Source organism: Hydractinia symbiolongicarpus, chromosome 8, assembly GCF_029227915.1.
Source record: "Hydractinia symbiolongicarpus strain clone_291-10 chromosome 8, HSymV2.1, whole genome shotgun sequence".
Taxonomy (NCBI): domain Eukaryota; kingdom Metazoa; phylum Cnidaria; class Hydrozoa; order Anthoathecata; family Hydractiniidae; genus Hydractinia; species Hydractinia symbiolongicarpus.
Window position 1 is genome coordinate 23,119,036 of NC_079882.1, and position 15,255 is coordinate 23,134,290.

General features: G+C 33.6%; 1 protein-coding gene across 1 annotated transcript in view; it reads left to right on the top strand.

Moving 5' to 3' along the window:
• LOC130653616 (sodium-dependent neutral amino acid transporter B(0)AT3-like) overlaps window positions 1-13,495 on the top strand; it is an 18,653-nt gene extending 5,158 nt beyond the window's left edge. Inside the window, exons 2-11 of the mRNA XM_057456140.1 lie at window positions 1,408-1,531; window positions 7,371-7,565; window positions 8,282-8,549; window positions 8,816-9,233; window positions 10,128-10,238; window positions 10,632-10,880; window positions 11,209-11,407; window positions 11,709-11,868; window positions 12,187-12,358; window positions 12,931-13,495. Coding sequence (XP_057312123.1) covers window positions 1,486-1,531; window positions 7,371-7,565; window positions 8,282-8,549; window positions 8,816-9,233; window positions 10,128-10,238; window positions 10,632-10,880; window positions 11,209-11,407; window positions 11,709-11,868; window positions 12,187-12,358; window positions 12,931-13,209 — 2,097 coding nt within the window. The 5' untranslated portion in view covers window positions 1,408-1,485 and the 3' untranslated portion in view covers window positions 13,210-13,495. The remainder of the gene's footprint in view (window positions 1-1,407; window positions 1,532-7,370; window positions 7,566-8,281; window positions 8,550-8,815; window positions 9,234-10,127; window positions 10,239-10,631; window positions 10,881-11,208; window positions 11,408-11,708; window positions 11,869-12,186; window positions 12,359-12,930) is intronic.
• Window positions 13,496-15,255: the final 1,760 nt, after the last annotated feature.

The following is a 15,255-nucleotide window of genomic DNA, read 5'->3' on the forward strand; positions in this document are numbered from 1 at the left end:
GTCTATTTCAATGTTTATAAAAAATCCGCATGCAGTTGTTTTCGCAAAAAGCCTCATGGATGGAGCGCATTAATTGTTTTTAGTGACATGTAACAGTCTAACGGGCGTAAAGGGTGGGGCAGGTGGGAAAATAAAATAAAAAAGAAAGTATTGTAGAAACTGATTATGTCATGCTCTGTTGATTCATTTATATATATATATGTAAAAAATAAAGTGATTAATAACTGACAGAGAGCGAATACAATAACAAAATAACCTTGTTACGATTTATAGTTATCATATTGCATAGTGAAATTTCACAGATCAATGTTAAAAAATTGAATAACGTATTTACCGTGCATGCTATATATTTTTTATAATCTATTCTTTCAATTATTGTAACTTTACTTCGGCAAGCCAACAAGATTTTTATATTTAGCCAGAAATATAAATTCTGGAATTTATTGTTATAAAAAACAAGAATCCAGACGCTTTTTTTTCGATATCTAAATCTGTGAAGTAAATTGAAAGACTTCAATGCAAATGTTGATAATGTCGGAACAAAAATGTGAGCCTCTATAAAAAAGGAGAGTTTGACTTGCTGAACTATGAGACTGATTCTTACTTTTTACTCGCTCATTGGTTGACTGCTTTTAAGATTTTAGTTAAATCAAATTGACAATGGAAAAATGCTTTGTTTTTAAAGCTTACCTCCCGCGAAAAAAAATGAAAAAGTTGACTGTGAATCTTTTTATTTTTTTTAGATGATCTTGATCAGTTTTGTTTTGTGAGTTAGAAATCTTGATAATAATTAAGCTATTTAAAATGGCATCATGTATTTGATATAAGTAAGGCGTTGTTTCAAGAGTTTAACTAAGTATGCTGTTGTTTTCACGTATCCAGTTAGATATTTTGAACATATTTACATGAATATTAATACTTGGTTACTCTGATTATCATTCATACCAGCAATTGTATCACAGCATGCAATTCATGATGTCATAATTCCGAATAAACTAGCTGAACTTTCAAGACCTACATCTCGAAAACCAATAATTTTTTTAAAAAGATCACTTATTTTGGGGGGAGGTTGGTGATATTTTATGCCACAAAGAAATATTTTATTTTGGTTTACACTCTGAGCAAAAAAATAAACAATTTTCTTTTTTGATAACAAAGCTCTATACACAAATAGTTATTTAATTTTGCGTGATTGCAAAATCACAACTTTATGGCGCGTAAAATAGAATTTATTAATTCAAACAAAAAGTGTTATTGAGTTTATAGTTTTAAACAAATAGGTAGTTTAAACAAATGCATTTATGAAAGAACACCTTTCAATGAAAAAACACACGATAATAAAGTCTTGTTAACGAGGCCGTTAAAAAAGATTAATTCTTGAGAGCTAATAAAAACTTTTTTTTTCAGGTAGTTAGGAAAGTTATTCTGTACAAGTGGTAACAAGAACAAACTTTGTGTATATCTGTAAAAGAGGAAGAAACTAACATGGCTAACGTGCAACTAAACGGAGTGAAAGAACTCGACACTGAACGTATGTTGATTTCCTTTTGTTTACATTATTTTTTCGTTGTACGAACTTTTCTCTTTTACTGAACCTATGAAGAAATATTTGGTTGGTTTTATAAGTTTTATTACTTGAAGTATATTTAGAAAATATTTTTGATTTTACAATTATCTTATTTAAATCATTCGCGCTCGCCCCTTTTTGTATTTTTTCATTCAGACTAATAACTTAAATGAGCAGGTGCACTTATATATTATATAAAATATTTAACGAAAACTTGCTGGAACAAATCCGCTCATTCATTTGCTGTTCAGAATGTTTCGCTACAAAAAATGCTGAACAAGAACCGGCAATATGTTGAAGAAGGTTTTTTGATCACCCAACTTGCTGCTACGCGCGAGCATACAATCTTTTTTGCGCATGCGTGGTGTAAATATTTAGCAATATTGTAGACCTGTTTTAGTTAGCACACAAGCAGACCAAAAGTCCGCTACGTAATAGGAATTTACCGTTTGTAGGTCCCTGAATGACGTAAATAAAAGAAGTCCATGATGAAAATGGCCATCTTGGAAATGAGAGTTGCGGAACTGGAACTCTTGTTTCCAAAATGGCTTTTCTAGGCCGCCACGACCTTAAAAAGCCATTCTGGAAATTCTTGTTGTTCTTACACTGCAAATGTTAGCGCCAATCGTGCATTCTGTACTGGCCACGCAGGCTTCGTATACAAAAGTTGTTACGGGGGCTCTTCTGGTCTTCAAATAGATGCAAAGATATACTTGATGACGAAATAAAAAGACAAGAACTCATGCTAATTATCATGTATCGCTACGTTTTATCAACAGAAATGCTTTTTGTGTGGTTTTGTTATAAAGCCATCATTAGCACCAGAACGCTATCAATGTTAGGCGAAATATTTTAAGTAACGTGATTATTAGCTTAATTGCAAAGCCCTAATTGATGACGAAAATAGCTTTTATTGTTAAAACCAGGCGGACACTTCTGCGTTAACTGTTGGGAAGGTATAAATTGTTACCAAACACTACGACATTATATACATCATTGTTTAGGAATGCAGTTAAATTTAGGAGACTCTTTATAAGGTGTTCGTTTGTGTACAGTAGCTAACTTGGTAGAGTTTTTTCTTGTGTAGTAGCTAACTTGGCAGTGTTTTCGTGTTCGGTGGTCAATTTTACGGTGTTTTCGTGCAGTAGCTAACTTTGCGATGTTATGTGTTTGGTCAGTCTTTTGAGAAGTAACGGCGCAATTGCAGTTAGCAAGTAAAGATTTTAAAAACTAAACCTTCTTTTAGACGGGCAGCGGTTTGTCGGATTAGGTTTATTAAGAATAAAGTGTCAAAAATGGTCTGTTGGGTTAAAAGCTTAGCAGTTAATCCGTGTTAAAATGACGTAGTGTCGTGTATATAACAGGGGCGGATCTAGGATTTTTTTCTGGTTAGGCAAAATTTCATAGATTTTTTGGCAAAGTAATGTCAAGGGTTGTGGTGTTGTACGAGGTAAATCGGCCGTTTTGTGTTTTTGCTGTAAAAGGAACTAAAATTTTCCCAAAAGTAAGGTTTTTAGTTATTAAGAATCCTTCTAGATTAGAAACGAAAGTTTCTTTATAGCCAAACAAATAACAGTAACCCCCGTAGTTTTACCACTTTATCCTTGTTAAAACATGCGGATGGAAAATGCGTCTGGTTAGCAAATTCGATTTGAAACAGGGTTAGCGTTTCCATAATTTCTTTGAATCACATATTGGTATTAAGTATCTTAGCATCTTTTTTCGTTTTGCGCACATAATACGAGTACAAGTAATAAGTTGGGGATTTGCTTCATTTCAAAACATGCAATAAGTCTAATAACTAACAATACAACAAAAAATTACATTACAAGACAATTTTAGGAATAGATAGTCAACAGTAGTGCAACGTAGAAATATTGTTTGGAAAATTATAGTCTGTGGTAACAACCTGCAAATGCACAAAGAAAACCAGCATATAAAAGAATGAAAGATTTCCAGTTAGACTTACAGTGTAAGATCGCAACATATAATAAACGTGTACAAAAAGTATATAGTAATCACCTCTTCATGAAGTTAATACAGTTTAGCATTAGGGTTACTGGTGTAGTTTTGCACCAATTTCTATTAAGCATTAATTTTAATGCTATGAAATTCCCACAAGAGAAAGGCAGTTCATTAAGCCAGAAAAGAGTTAGAAATTAGAAAAATAACATCAAAACATTTAAGATGTCTCATATTATTTACCCTTACATGTCCCTGTCAACTATGTTTAAAAAATATTTTAATACTGTAAAATCTTTAAGAAAGTTTTAGTAACTATAAGCCAATTATGAAGATTCTCATATAAAAAGCAACATATATACAAATCCTACTCATATCCATAAGTTGACATGACATTTTGTTAGTTTACAGTCTGTAACAGAACGTTTTTTAACATGCAATTCTTGTTTCGATCTGTATATGTTTTACGTGAAAATCATTTCTATGATTTACTTGAATATTCACAAGTTATTTTGATTGATTTTTTTCACCAACTTTGTGGATTATACCAGATATATATCCATTGTTTACAGTTTTCCAATATTATAAGGATTCAGAACAAATCTTCTGTGTTATTTACTTGAATATTCATCATAGGTACCAGGGTGACATCAAAATACAAGTTATTTTGATTGATTTTTTTCACCTTCTTAGTTCCTCTTATGAAACACAACTTTGTGGATTATACCAGATATATATCCATTGTTTACAGTTTTCCAATATTATAAGGATTCAGAACAAATCTTCTGTGTTATTTACTTGAATATTCATCATAGGTACCAGGGTGACATCAAAATACAAGTTATTTTGATTGATTTTTTTCACCTTCTTTGTTCCTCTTATGAAACACAACTTTGTGGATTATACCAGATATATATCCATTGTTTACAGTTTTCCAATATTATAAGGATTAACAAATCTGTGTTCTTTTAATTGATGGTGATTTTCATTGTCAGAAGAATATTCATCTTAGGTACCAGGGTGACATCAAAATATCTTATCCTAAAACAAAATTATATCAATGTATTGCTCAGCAAGATGAGAATAAGAAATATTATAAAACAAACTTGGACTATTCTTAGATTAGGTATTGCTTCATTCTTTTGTTTTTAGCAATATTATTACAATTAAAAGTAACATGGGAAAGTCAAAGAGATCTTCTCGTGTTCTTAAAAGTTTTAAAATGAGCAGTGGGATGTTGCATATAAAATGCACTGTTTAAAAGTTCCCACAAAGTCAAAGTTCTTAGGGACAATCACAATAAAAAAGTATATGCTAAGCGTATAAATTTGGCGGTGGGACGAGGTAGAATCCTTTGACGTTTAATTATATCTCATACTGTATACATCGATTTCTTAGAGAACAGAAAGAATTAATAACTTTTAGTGTCTACCTGCTTAGCAGGGACACATGGATGAGTGCTTATGGTTTCAAGGACTGACAACATTCAAAGATTACCTTTTCTGATTTGATGTTTAGGGGAGGGAAAGGGGATCTGCAGATCTATTAACATTTAGCTTGGACTTTTGCGTTCATGAAAGAGCTGTCCCTTAGTTATCTTACAAGAATGTATTCTCTCCCAAACAGAAACAAAGATACACAGTTGCATAAACGGCTACACGAAGCCTACACGAAGCCAGTGACCCTTAAGACGTTAAAGAAAAAAAAACTAACAAAATTCCAATTAATACACATACAGGTAGCTAGTAATACTCTATACCGAATTTAACATACACATCAAAACATCTTTCGACCGCCAAGACAGTGTTTACATAAATTGCCTCCGTTAGCTATCTCGTTTGGCATTGGGCTTTTATGTTTATAAACAATGCATTTGATCAAGGCCAAGTTAAAACCTTTTGTTTTGATAAGAAAAAGATTTAAATTACACGTTTTGTAAGAACATCTGGTGGTTTACCACTTTTAAGAATAGTTCTTGACACAAAAGTGCCTAAAATTCAGGAGCAGCTAAAACTAAAATATTTCAAGTATTACTGAATTTATTGTCTCTTGCAGAGGAAGATAAAGGTTTGGTTTGAGACAACAACACGGCACACGTGGCCAAAATACTTCTCTCCAGCATTTCCAATCCTTTCAATATCTGAAAAGGTTTCCAAATTCAAAACTTCTTTATTTAACTTAGGTGGCATACAATTGCTTTAATATTCTAGACATTTGAAGTGCTCCCTGCAATTGGACCTGATCCAGGTAAACCATGTTGAAAAAGAAACATCCACTCCATGTAACCGTACCCGTGGTCGTTTTAGGCGTATAAACTTTAAAACCCACGGACGTTTTAGGCGTTTTTTCTTCACATTCCAGAATTTCATTCATTGGAACTTGAAAACCCGCGGACGTTTTAGGCGTTTTTTCTTCCATCTGTGATTTTCATTCATTCGGAACTTTAAAACCCGCGGACGTTTTAGGCGAATAGACATTTTGCCTAAGATCGCCCCGGGTTTGCTTATTTGAGTAAAATAAAACACGCACGCCGCGCATCGTCATAGTCGAAATCGGCGGATGCCAAAAATAAATTGATAAAAATAATTTAGTTTTTTTATAGATTATTCTATCTATAGAGAATTTTTTTTCTAGTTCACAAAACTAGGCTTAGGCAATTGCCTAGGCTGCCTAACCCTAGATCCGCCCCTGTATAATATTGATCAACATATTGATTGTCAAATATTTTGCAAAGGCGACAAAAATAATAAATGAATGAAAGCCTCGACATGAACAAAAAATATTGTTCACCTCTGTTTTTGACTATTTAAACAAACAAAGTCTGGTGGATAAGAACATTTGTTTGGAGACTTTCTTGAGATGAACACGGGACATAAGTACACTAAACTAAAAAAAGTTTTGGACTTTTTTAGTTTTCTGCACCTTCACCATAGTGTTCTTCTAAGCACTAATAAAATGATTTACCAGTTCTTTTACACGTTTCTTTCAGCGTTTCCAAATACAAAACATTGAAAAGCTAGAAAATCCTTAGTTCTTATAAAAATAGTGTTTCCAAATACACACTTTTTATTTTATGAGAATATCAGGTTGGCACTGAAAATAATAGGCTTAACGCAATAGAGAAAGAAAATGATGACCAACCTAGTAAGGATTTTGGTATTCTTATAAAAAAATGGTGTAAACTCCAATCTCCTCCCGAGAGTTTCTTTTTCGCTTTCTGTTGTTGCTGTCTCAAAAAAGAAAACCACTGGGAACGAGATAGAATGAATTCATTATATATTAAGAAAAATATAAACTTCGGGTTTCAAGTTTTGAAGCTTTTGCCAAATATGAGTCTTTTTATCCTAGACCAGAAGGCTTTTTAAATTTTTTGGTCTTAAAATGGTTCAACGGGAAAGTTTTTAAGCAATGGGCGCCTTATTGGTCATTTAGCTTTTTTTCTTTTCTCTAATAATGATTGATTATAAAGCTTGAGACTCGCGTTTGTTATACGAACCTAGCTTATAAGAACTTCGAGGGTGAGATTTTGCAAAAAAATCAACAACAATTGAAGAACTTGCTCAAAAAAATATCTGAAGAGTCTGAAATTCTTACAATCGTTCCTGAACAATTTTGTTTTCTTTTTTTCTATATCTTTTTAATATTTTTTACAATAAAATAACTTCAACATCGATCATACATTGTTTTTCAATCCTATCAATGCTCATCATTTGACAATTTGACCCTATTTTCTGGAGGAACACCAATGAAAACATTTGAGGCTTAAAAGAGGCTAAAAAAAAGCGAACAAACCTGATCTAAAATTTACACGTTTTTATAAAAAAGGCTAATTCTACTTTAGAATACTCCGACGAAAAGAGTAAGTTGGATCCAAATGGAGTTGATGAGAAAGTCGCTCTTGGTGATTCTGATGTCGAAGTAAAAGATCGCGAGTCATGGGGGCACAAAACAGAGTTTATCTTAGCATCTGTTGGATTAGCAGTTGGCCTTGGAAATGTTTGGAGGTTCCCCTACCTATGTCAAAAAAATGGCGGAGGTAAGTCAGAATTGTAATTTACAGTTTTTAATTTTCATTTAACGATGTTTTAATTGGTCTTTTTAAAATACCATTCTAATGACGTGTAGGTATAATTTAAGTAGAATAAATATGCAGGTCATCTTGAGTCATCCACAGATTAAATCACAGTCACTCGGTTATTTTCCGAGTCACTGTGATTAACTTCTATATAGACGACTTTCCGTGCGACGTAATGTTTGGATTTTGCGTTGATAACAATGCTCATGCACATTTCTGTAGGTAGACAGACCACAAAAATCAAATGAATTCGTTTATTAGCAAAATATTCGCTCAAAATTAGTAAAATTTTAAATAAAGGAAAATATAGGTAAAAACTTAATTTCCGCCTTTTTAGCGCCGCAGCAGGTGGCGGTGATGGCGGCTATAACCCTCCCCCCCATAGTTTCCGTGTTTTTTGGTCGCCTGTTTAGCCTGAAGTGATGAAATTACTTTATATCAGATGGTCCGTGGTTCGGTCCAGCGTCAACTCATGCCATGTGAGGGGAAATTAGGTAGGCATTGCCGGTGGATACCAAAAAGTATACATTCAGAACACAGGACCCACATTGATAACAGTGTTTCCAACACTGAAGTGGCTATCCTATGTAAATGTTCGGAATAATAATATGTGTTTTCGGCATAATTTCTAGATAATGTATTATAATTTTTTTTATCAATGTACCCTTTATTTTCAGGTGCATTTCTTATTCCGTATTTTATCATGATGGTCATAGAGGGGCTTCCTCTTTTTTATATTGAGTTTGCTATTGGTCAACGCTTTAAACGCAGCGCCATTGGTTGTTTTCAAAAGATGCATCCAGCTCTTACTGGGATTGGTGTATCTTGTGTGGTGATTTCTATGATGTTGTGTATTTACTATGTCGCTGTGATTGCGTGGTGTTTCTACTATTTGTTCGTTTCGTTTACATCCAAGTTGCCATGGAGATTGGAAAATTGCCCGCGGTAAGTTGGGAACGAATTTTTTTGTGTGTATACAAAGTCAGTTGGTGTTAAATTATATCGACGTCAAAGAATCTTAAAAGAATAATTTCGTACATTCTTTGGCAGTTTTTAAGAGTATAGTATTATAAAGAAATTTATAAAAGACACTGGGGCTGCTGAATTGTACCATAATAACCAGGCTTTAAAAAACGTAACAATTTTAAGTCCACCCTAACCCCCAAAACCTTGTCAGTGTCTCTCTAATTCTGAAAATTTCTATTAATTAGCTATGACGAATACAATGTGTTAAGGGGACAATGCGCCGCCTCAACTCCGTACAATAAGAGCGGATCTTTTAATACGAGCGGATCTTTCAATACGAGCGGATCTTTCAATACGAGCGGATTCTTCGATATGAGCGGATTTTTTAATATCAGCAGATCTTTTAATACGAGCTTGAAGAATTCCACAACCAATTCCACAACTAACACAACACACAACGGCTATTGTGATCAAGTGAGAACATTTTCAGACTGTTGCGTTCAAGATCCACAGTTATATTATTTCTACAGAAAAGCTCTCAATATTTCGCCCTCCATTAACAGTTTGGGGGAGGGAATTAACTGGAAACTCGTTGGCTGTTTGATCCTGTCTTGGGCGGTAGTATATGCTTGTATTGTTAAAGGCGTGAAATCAAGCGGAAAGGTAAACTTCTTTCTTTTTGTTTTATGTTTTTTAAATCATTCTTAACGGTCAACACATTTGTATTCTTTATTAGGTGGCATGATTTCCAAACGTGCCAACCTGTAATGAGCCATTTTGATTTCTGCAAGTAGAAAGTCACATGAGAGAATTGTGTTAAGTGGTAACCTTGTTAGGACCTATCTTAAGACAATACTTAGCGAGTAACAAAAATCAAAACTATAGTACGCGCTTGAAAACAATTACAGCACACTCCCGATAACTCGAACCCCCAATAACTCGAACTTCCAGTAACTCGAACTGCTTTTGAATTCCCGTTGAACCTTCACTAATACTTTCTCACAAAAATCACTCGATAACTCGAACCCCCGATAAGTCGAACATTCGTTAAGTCGAACCATTTTTCCTGTCCCCTGGGCAGAAATTCCCCCGAAAACTCGAACTTTAGAGGAAAAATGAAAACAATCTCAGTAAAAAGTGACTACTTTTCTTTTAATAATATAAATTGTTCTTCCAAAGTTGACAAAAAATTTTTTATCTCCTGTAAATAATAGAATTTTTTTTCAGTGATGTATAATTATAACTGTATACCTTTCTTCTTAGAAGAATAAAAAACAAAAACTTTTAATAACTTGAACTATTTTTACTTATCGGCCTAAATTCGAGTTACCGAATGCCCTCGAACATTCGATAACTCGAACTATTTTTTGGTCCCTTGGAGGTTCGAGTTATCGGGAGTGTACTGTATTCCATAAGAAATTAACTAATTCTACAACGTTGGTTTCATTTGACACATGACAAGTTGGGTTAAAAGCAAACACTCCTGGCTGCCGACAATGTTTTTTATTTCTGATGTCGAACTGGCCAGAGCTGGTTAATATATATTTATATTTTCAGGCTGTTTATTTCACTGCAACGTTTCCCTACATCGTGCTTATCATCTTGTTCTTCGCCGGCGTGACTTTAGACGGAGCATCTATTGGTTTGAAGGCTTTATTTTATCCTGATGTAAGCATTTATGATTTTTTTAGATAACTCTATCTAGACCTTATCTAAGTGTTCGAGTCAATTTAAATTTACCGAATGTCAGTTGAAATTTTATAACTTTTAGTTTTTATCTACCGCAAATTTCTTAAAGTTATCATGCTCCAGTTGTTCCTAGCCAACAGGCCATCAGCTAAAACCACCCATATACTTTATACATTTTGTTTGTTTTGAACTTTTTGGACTAGCAAATTATGATGTCATAATGATGCCAATGCGTCCATATGATGTCATATTGTTTTGCATGTTTAGTTTCAGGGGAGACATAATTAACTTCCATCCAATTGATCAATTTGGATTTTTTTCTATTTTGATGTCGCTTATAAGATTAAAGTAAAGGTGTGTCCTCTTTTATAGTTTGAAAAACTAAAAGATCCACAAATTTGGATGGATGCGGCAACACAAATGTTTTTCACGTTGAGTTTGGGTTTCGGTGCATTAGTTTCATTCGCCAGTTACATGCCTATCAAAAACAACTGCGTGAGAGATGCTTACACGGTGGTATTTATCAACTGCGGGACGTCTATATTTGCTGGCATTGTTGTATTTTCTATTTTGGGACATCGAGAACACGTTTTAGGACCAAATGCTGGCTCATTAGAAGAGGTAAAGCGTGTCTTCTTTGCTTTAGCGCGGTTGTGTTTTGTTTGGAAATGTAATTTAGAGAATTTTGCTGAAATCTAAAGCTAAATTCGACAATCTTTCATTATGAGAAACGTTGAGACGTGAAATAATTAGGATGTTTTAAGATTTTTCTAATAATAATGAGGGAAATCTTCTCAGTTGAAGATTACCCATTCATACAGCAACTTCACTTAAAACAGCGAAAACAAATCTTTTGGATAACACTTTAATACTAACATTAACGACAATACTCTACTTGTACAAACATCATTGTCACTCTATTAACTATTGTTTTTGTATTAATTTTTAGATTGGTGGAGGTCCTGGTCTTGCTTTTATTACTTTTTGTGACGCCTTTCTTCAAATGCCCATTTCTCCATTATGGTCCATTCTATTTTTTATCATGTTGATATTACTTGGTATTGATTCAGAGTTCGGAACATTAGAAGGTGCCATTGCTCCATTTTATGATATGGGATGGGTGACGATGGGAAAATCAAAATTTACAGGTATATTCAATTGCGTTAGGATTTAATTTACGTGTGCTAGTCCCAGAAACATCATGAAGTTTAATTAGCGGTTGATAACAACGAAATTCAATCTCTGCTCCGGCATAGAAATGATATTTGAATGTTATAAATTTATATTTTTCACTACACCAATTTGCTAAGTAAACTTTCAAAATATGTAAAAAATGAAGAAAGCCGCAACGACTTTTACTTTGCTTCGAAAACGTGTAATAGAAGAGCCAGATGTTGGCACATAAAACCAAAATACATCCACTAAGTCACTCTTGATTTTCTGTTATAGCAATTGTCGCTGTTTGTATGATGATTGTTGGACTTGGTCTGGTATCCTCGCCAGGATTCTATGCTTTTCAAATATTCGACGATTTTTCTGTATCGTTAGGCCTCTTATTTATCGCGTTTTTCCAAACTATTGGTGTTTCCTGGGTCTATGGCAATGACCGGTAAGTGACCATATGTGATTATGTGTGTAAGTTGGTGCTAGGTATGAAATGAAAAAAAAACATGATTGATATTAAGTAATTTACGACATATTCGTTGTACGGAATATTCAATATGTTGCTTTATTAATAAAGCTTTTTCATCAAATTTTTCTTTTCTCATCATTTTCGAAAATCCCATCATTAAATTAAAGTGTTTTTCAAAATCTCCTAGAATGGTATGCATTTGCTTAATCTAGCCACCAAGCTTTGCCACGACGCTTTTTTGACTGCTTTCCTGTCGTGGAGGATGCAAAACTTAATGCAGTACATATGTTTTAGATTTGCTGATGATATTGAATATATGACTGGTAAACGACCTTATCTTTTTTGGATGATTTGTTGGAAATATATTTCACCATTAGCTATATTTATCATCTTCGTTGCAAACTGTGCAAAACTTGGATCAAAGGGCGCTTTCTACAATGTGTATGTTGGATGCGTCAACCAATTGGTGAGTATCTACAGTTAGTAATTAAGACAGGTTTTATATTCACTCTGCATGATTAGGTCGAAATTTTGATATTTTTAAGCAGGCGTTAAACACGGAGACCAGGTTAAGTTTTTTTGAACTATTTTAAAAAGAAAACTTGTTAGAGATTTCGATGATATATAAAGATATGAATTTATTAAAATTTATCTTACATAGCCCATATGAAACACTTGTGAAATAAGGAAAATAATAAATGCAATCCGTAAGCATAGTTTCAGAGTTGTCTTATCAAGGGCTTCCACGGAATCCGCACCCTAGACCGTTCATTACAAAACTGTGAGGCTAGGTTTTGATGCGGTTTTTAAAGTGGTGAAAAATGTTAATATAAATCAATTTTTCGACCATAAAGGAGCGACATAAATAATCTTTAAATTTTCTATTTACATATAAACTTGTGTACTGGTGTCATACGCCAATCTCTATAATTGGCAATTCCAATAAGCGTATAGCACGAGCTTGTGCAAATCGGCCAATGAAATAGTTTAGCATACAGTGCGTGATCATACAATTAACTCTTAGACATTTACCTTTAGCAAAACTTCTCTCCGTTGCATATGGGAACGAAAAAGTCGACAGCTAAAGTGCATTACCCTGGGTGGGCACAATTCATTATTTTTGTTTTCATCACAATTACAATGGTACCGATTATAGTGTATTTGGTAAAAGACTTTATTAAGAATCCACAACAATGGAAGGATGGGTTGAAAAAGAAATTGACTTCGTTAGTTGATTACCATCCAGATCCATACCGAATTGACCCAAGTCGACGAAAGTCACCAGAAGAAGTCGAAATTGATATCTTGAAGGGATAAATCTGCCTAGCCATACGCATATTGCTAACTTCTGCTCGAATTATAACTAGTGGCATACAAAAGATTTGTGTTATCAACTTTTTTATATATATATATTTCAACGTTTTCCAGTCAGGTTGGCCCACAGACTGTGATATATAATTATGTTAGGCTGTGATGTTCTAGTTTGCTTACTGCACTTGGAGCGGAAGGTCAAAATATGAACATGGAAATGTGAAAATTGTTAATTATTATTACTTATAATGAATTGTTTTTACTGTAGAAAAATTGTCTATATATCAGAAAAGCTGATTTGTTTTGTCCTATGATCTTGGTCAAAGTAGGTGTAGAAAAACCCGTGAATATTAAAGTTAGTCCCCACAATACGTTAGATCAAAACTGTTAAAATGTGCTAATTATTGCTGACGTCAGCACGTCCTTTTTTTTTTAATTCCGGGGCCTTTGCTGGCGAGGACGTGAATACTGTAATGTAGGCATGCAACAAACAGGCTGTCCACCTGATCTACGCATGCGCCAATGTACAATACGATAACCCTGCAATACCACAAGTAGATTTGATATTTTACATATTTTTTTGTCTTCTATTAACTTCCATACAGTGGTACAATTTCAATTTTTTTATAGTGACTTTTAAAGTTTAACTTGTACAGGAGAAGCACATGGAGTTGCTTTTCATTTAGACTGCATAAAAAGCAACCAAGCTAGTTTTCTAGGTGTTGACGTTCACAGCCTAAACGCTGATCTGCCATAGCAACTGATCGAATTGAGGATTATTCTAAGATGACAATAATCGTCCTAAACTAAAAGGAAAAGTTCTCTGAGCATCAAATAATTCTTCCCCCCTTAATTAATTTGCCAACGTTTTTAAGCGCGTGTTATTCTACAGCACTATGCGATCAAAATGAAAAAACTTGTCATAAGCCGAGGTTGCTACAAAACTATGGAAATAGCGGTTGACTTTAGAAACAAAACATTTCTAGCCAAGTTTACTAACAGCATGAAACAAAATTAAGGAAGTAGGAATTCCAATGACTCCTAAAAATGCTAAAAAAAAGAATCTAAAAAATCTTAAAATCTGCTACTTTTTGTCAAACTCAATTTTTATTTTGTGGAATGAGTCCAAAATATTTATGATCTGCATCACCTAATATTGAATTGCAAGCTTGTTCAATTCCATTGACATCCTTGATTCATGTGATTCTAAGTTACACTTTTTCTTATTCAAATTCTCCTGATCCTGATACCGATCGAAAAAATCCTCTTGAATTCTTCGCAATATCCTGAAATAAGTAGTTGCAAAATGAGTAAAACCCGAAAGTAGTTCTTCGTGGCAATAAAAATTGGAGGACTCGGGGAATGAAAAATAGGTTTGTATTATATTTCAGATAAATTTTATATTCTCATATTTCATATTTACAAACACGGAGAAAATCAAGTAAATATAAACGCTGTATCTTCGAAATAACAAGGGATCTTCATTGGAAGATGGCTTCTAATGGACAAGACTAATTGAAGGTGCTCACGGAGTTATGGCGACAATTCTCACCTAAGAACTAATGCCATTGAGCGAAGAGCTTTGTTTTCAATTAAAGAATTATGCAAAGCTCAAAAGTTTATAAAGTCGTTATTATCTGCGTTTACACTTAAGAAAAAATATCGGGATTCATAAGTCAACCTTATTAAAAACACTGGATATTGCAAATTTATACGAATTGAGCATGAAAATGGTAAAAAATAAAAACGGATAAGTTTCCAAAAAAGTTTTTTTGTTAACTATACCTGAACCCGTATAAATTTTCTAATGTAAACTGACTTTGAAATTTATACGTTTTTGCACACAAAACAGACGAAAACAAAAGTGCATCAAGTGTAAACGCAGTATAATACCAAGTTGTAAACATATGTGAAATGGACATTTGCACCAGACATAACAATAACACACGAGCCTGCACACACAAGTAAAAAAAATTAAATCAACACAAAACTTACTGGGGAAAACATTGACATCTACAAGACATTTCTCAAAAATAAATGTTATATTTAGTA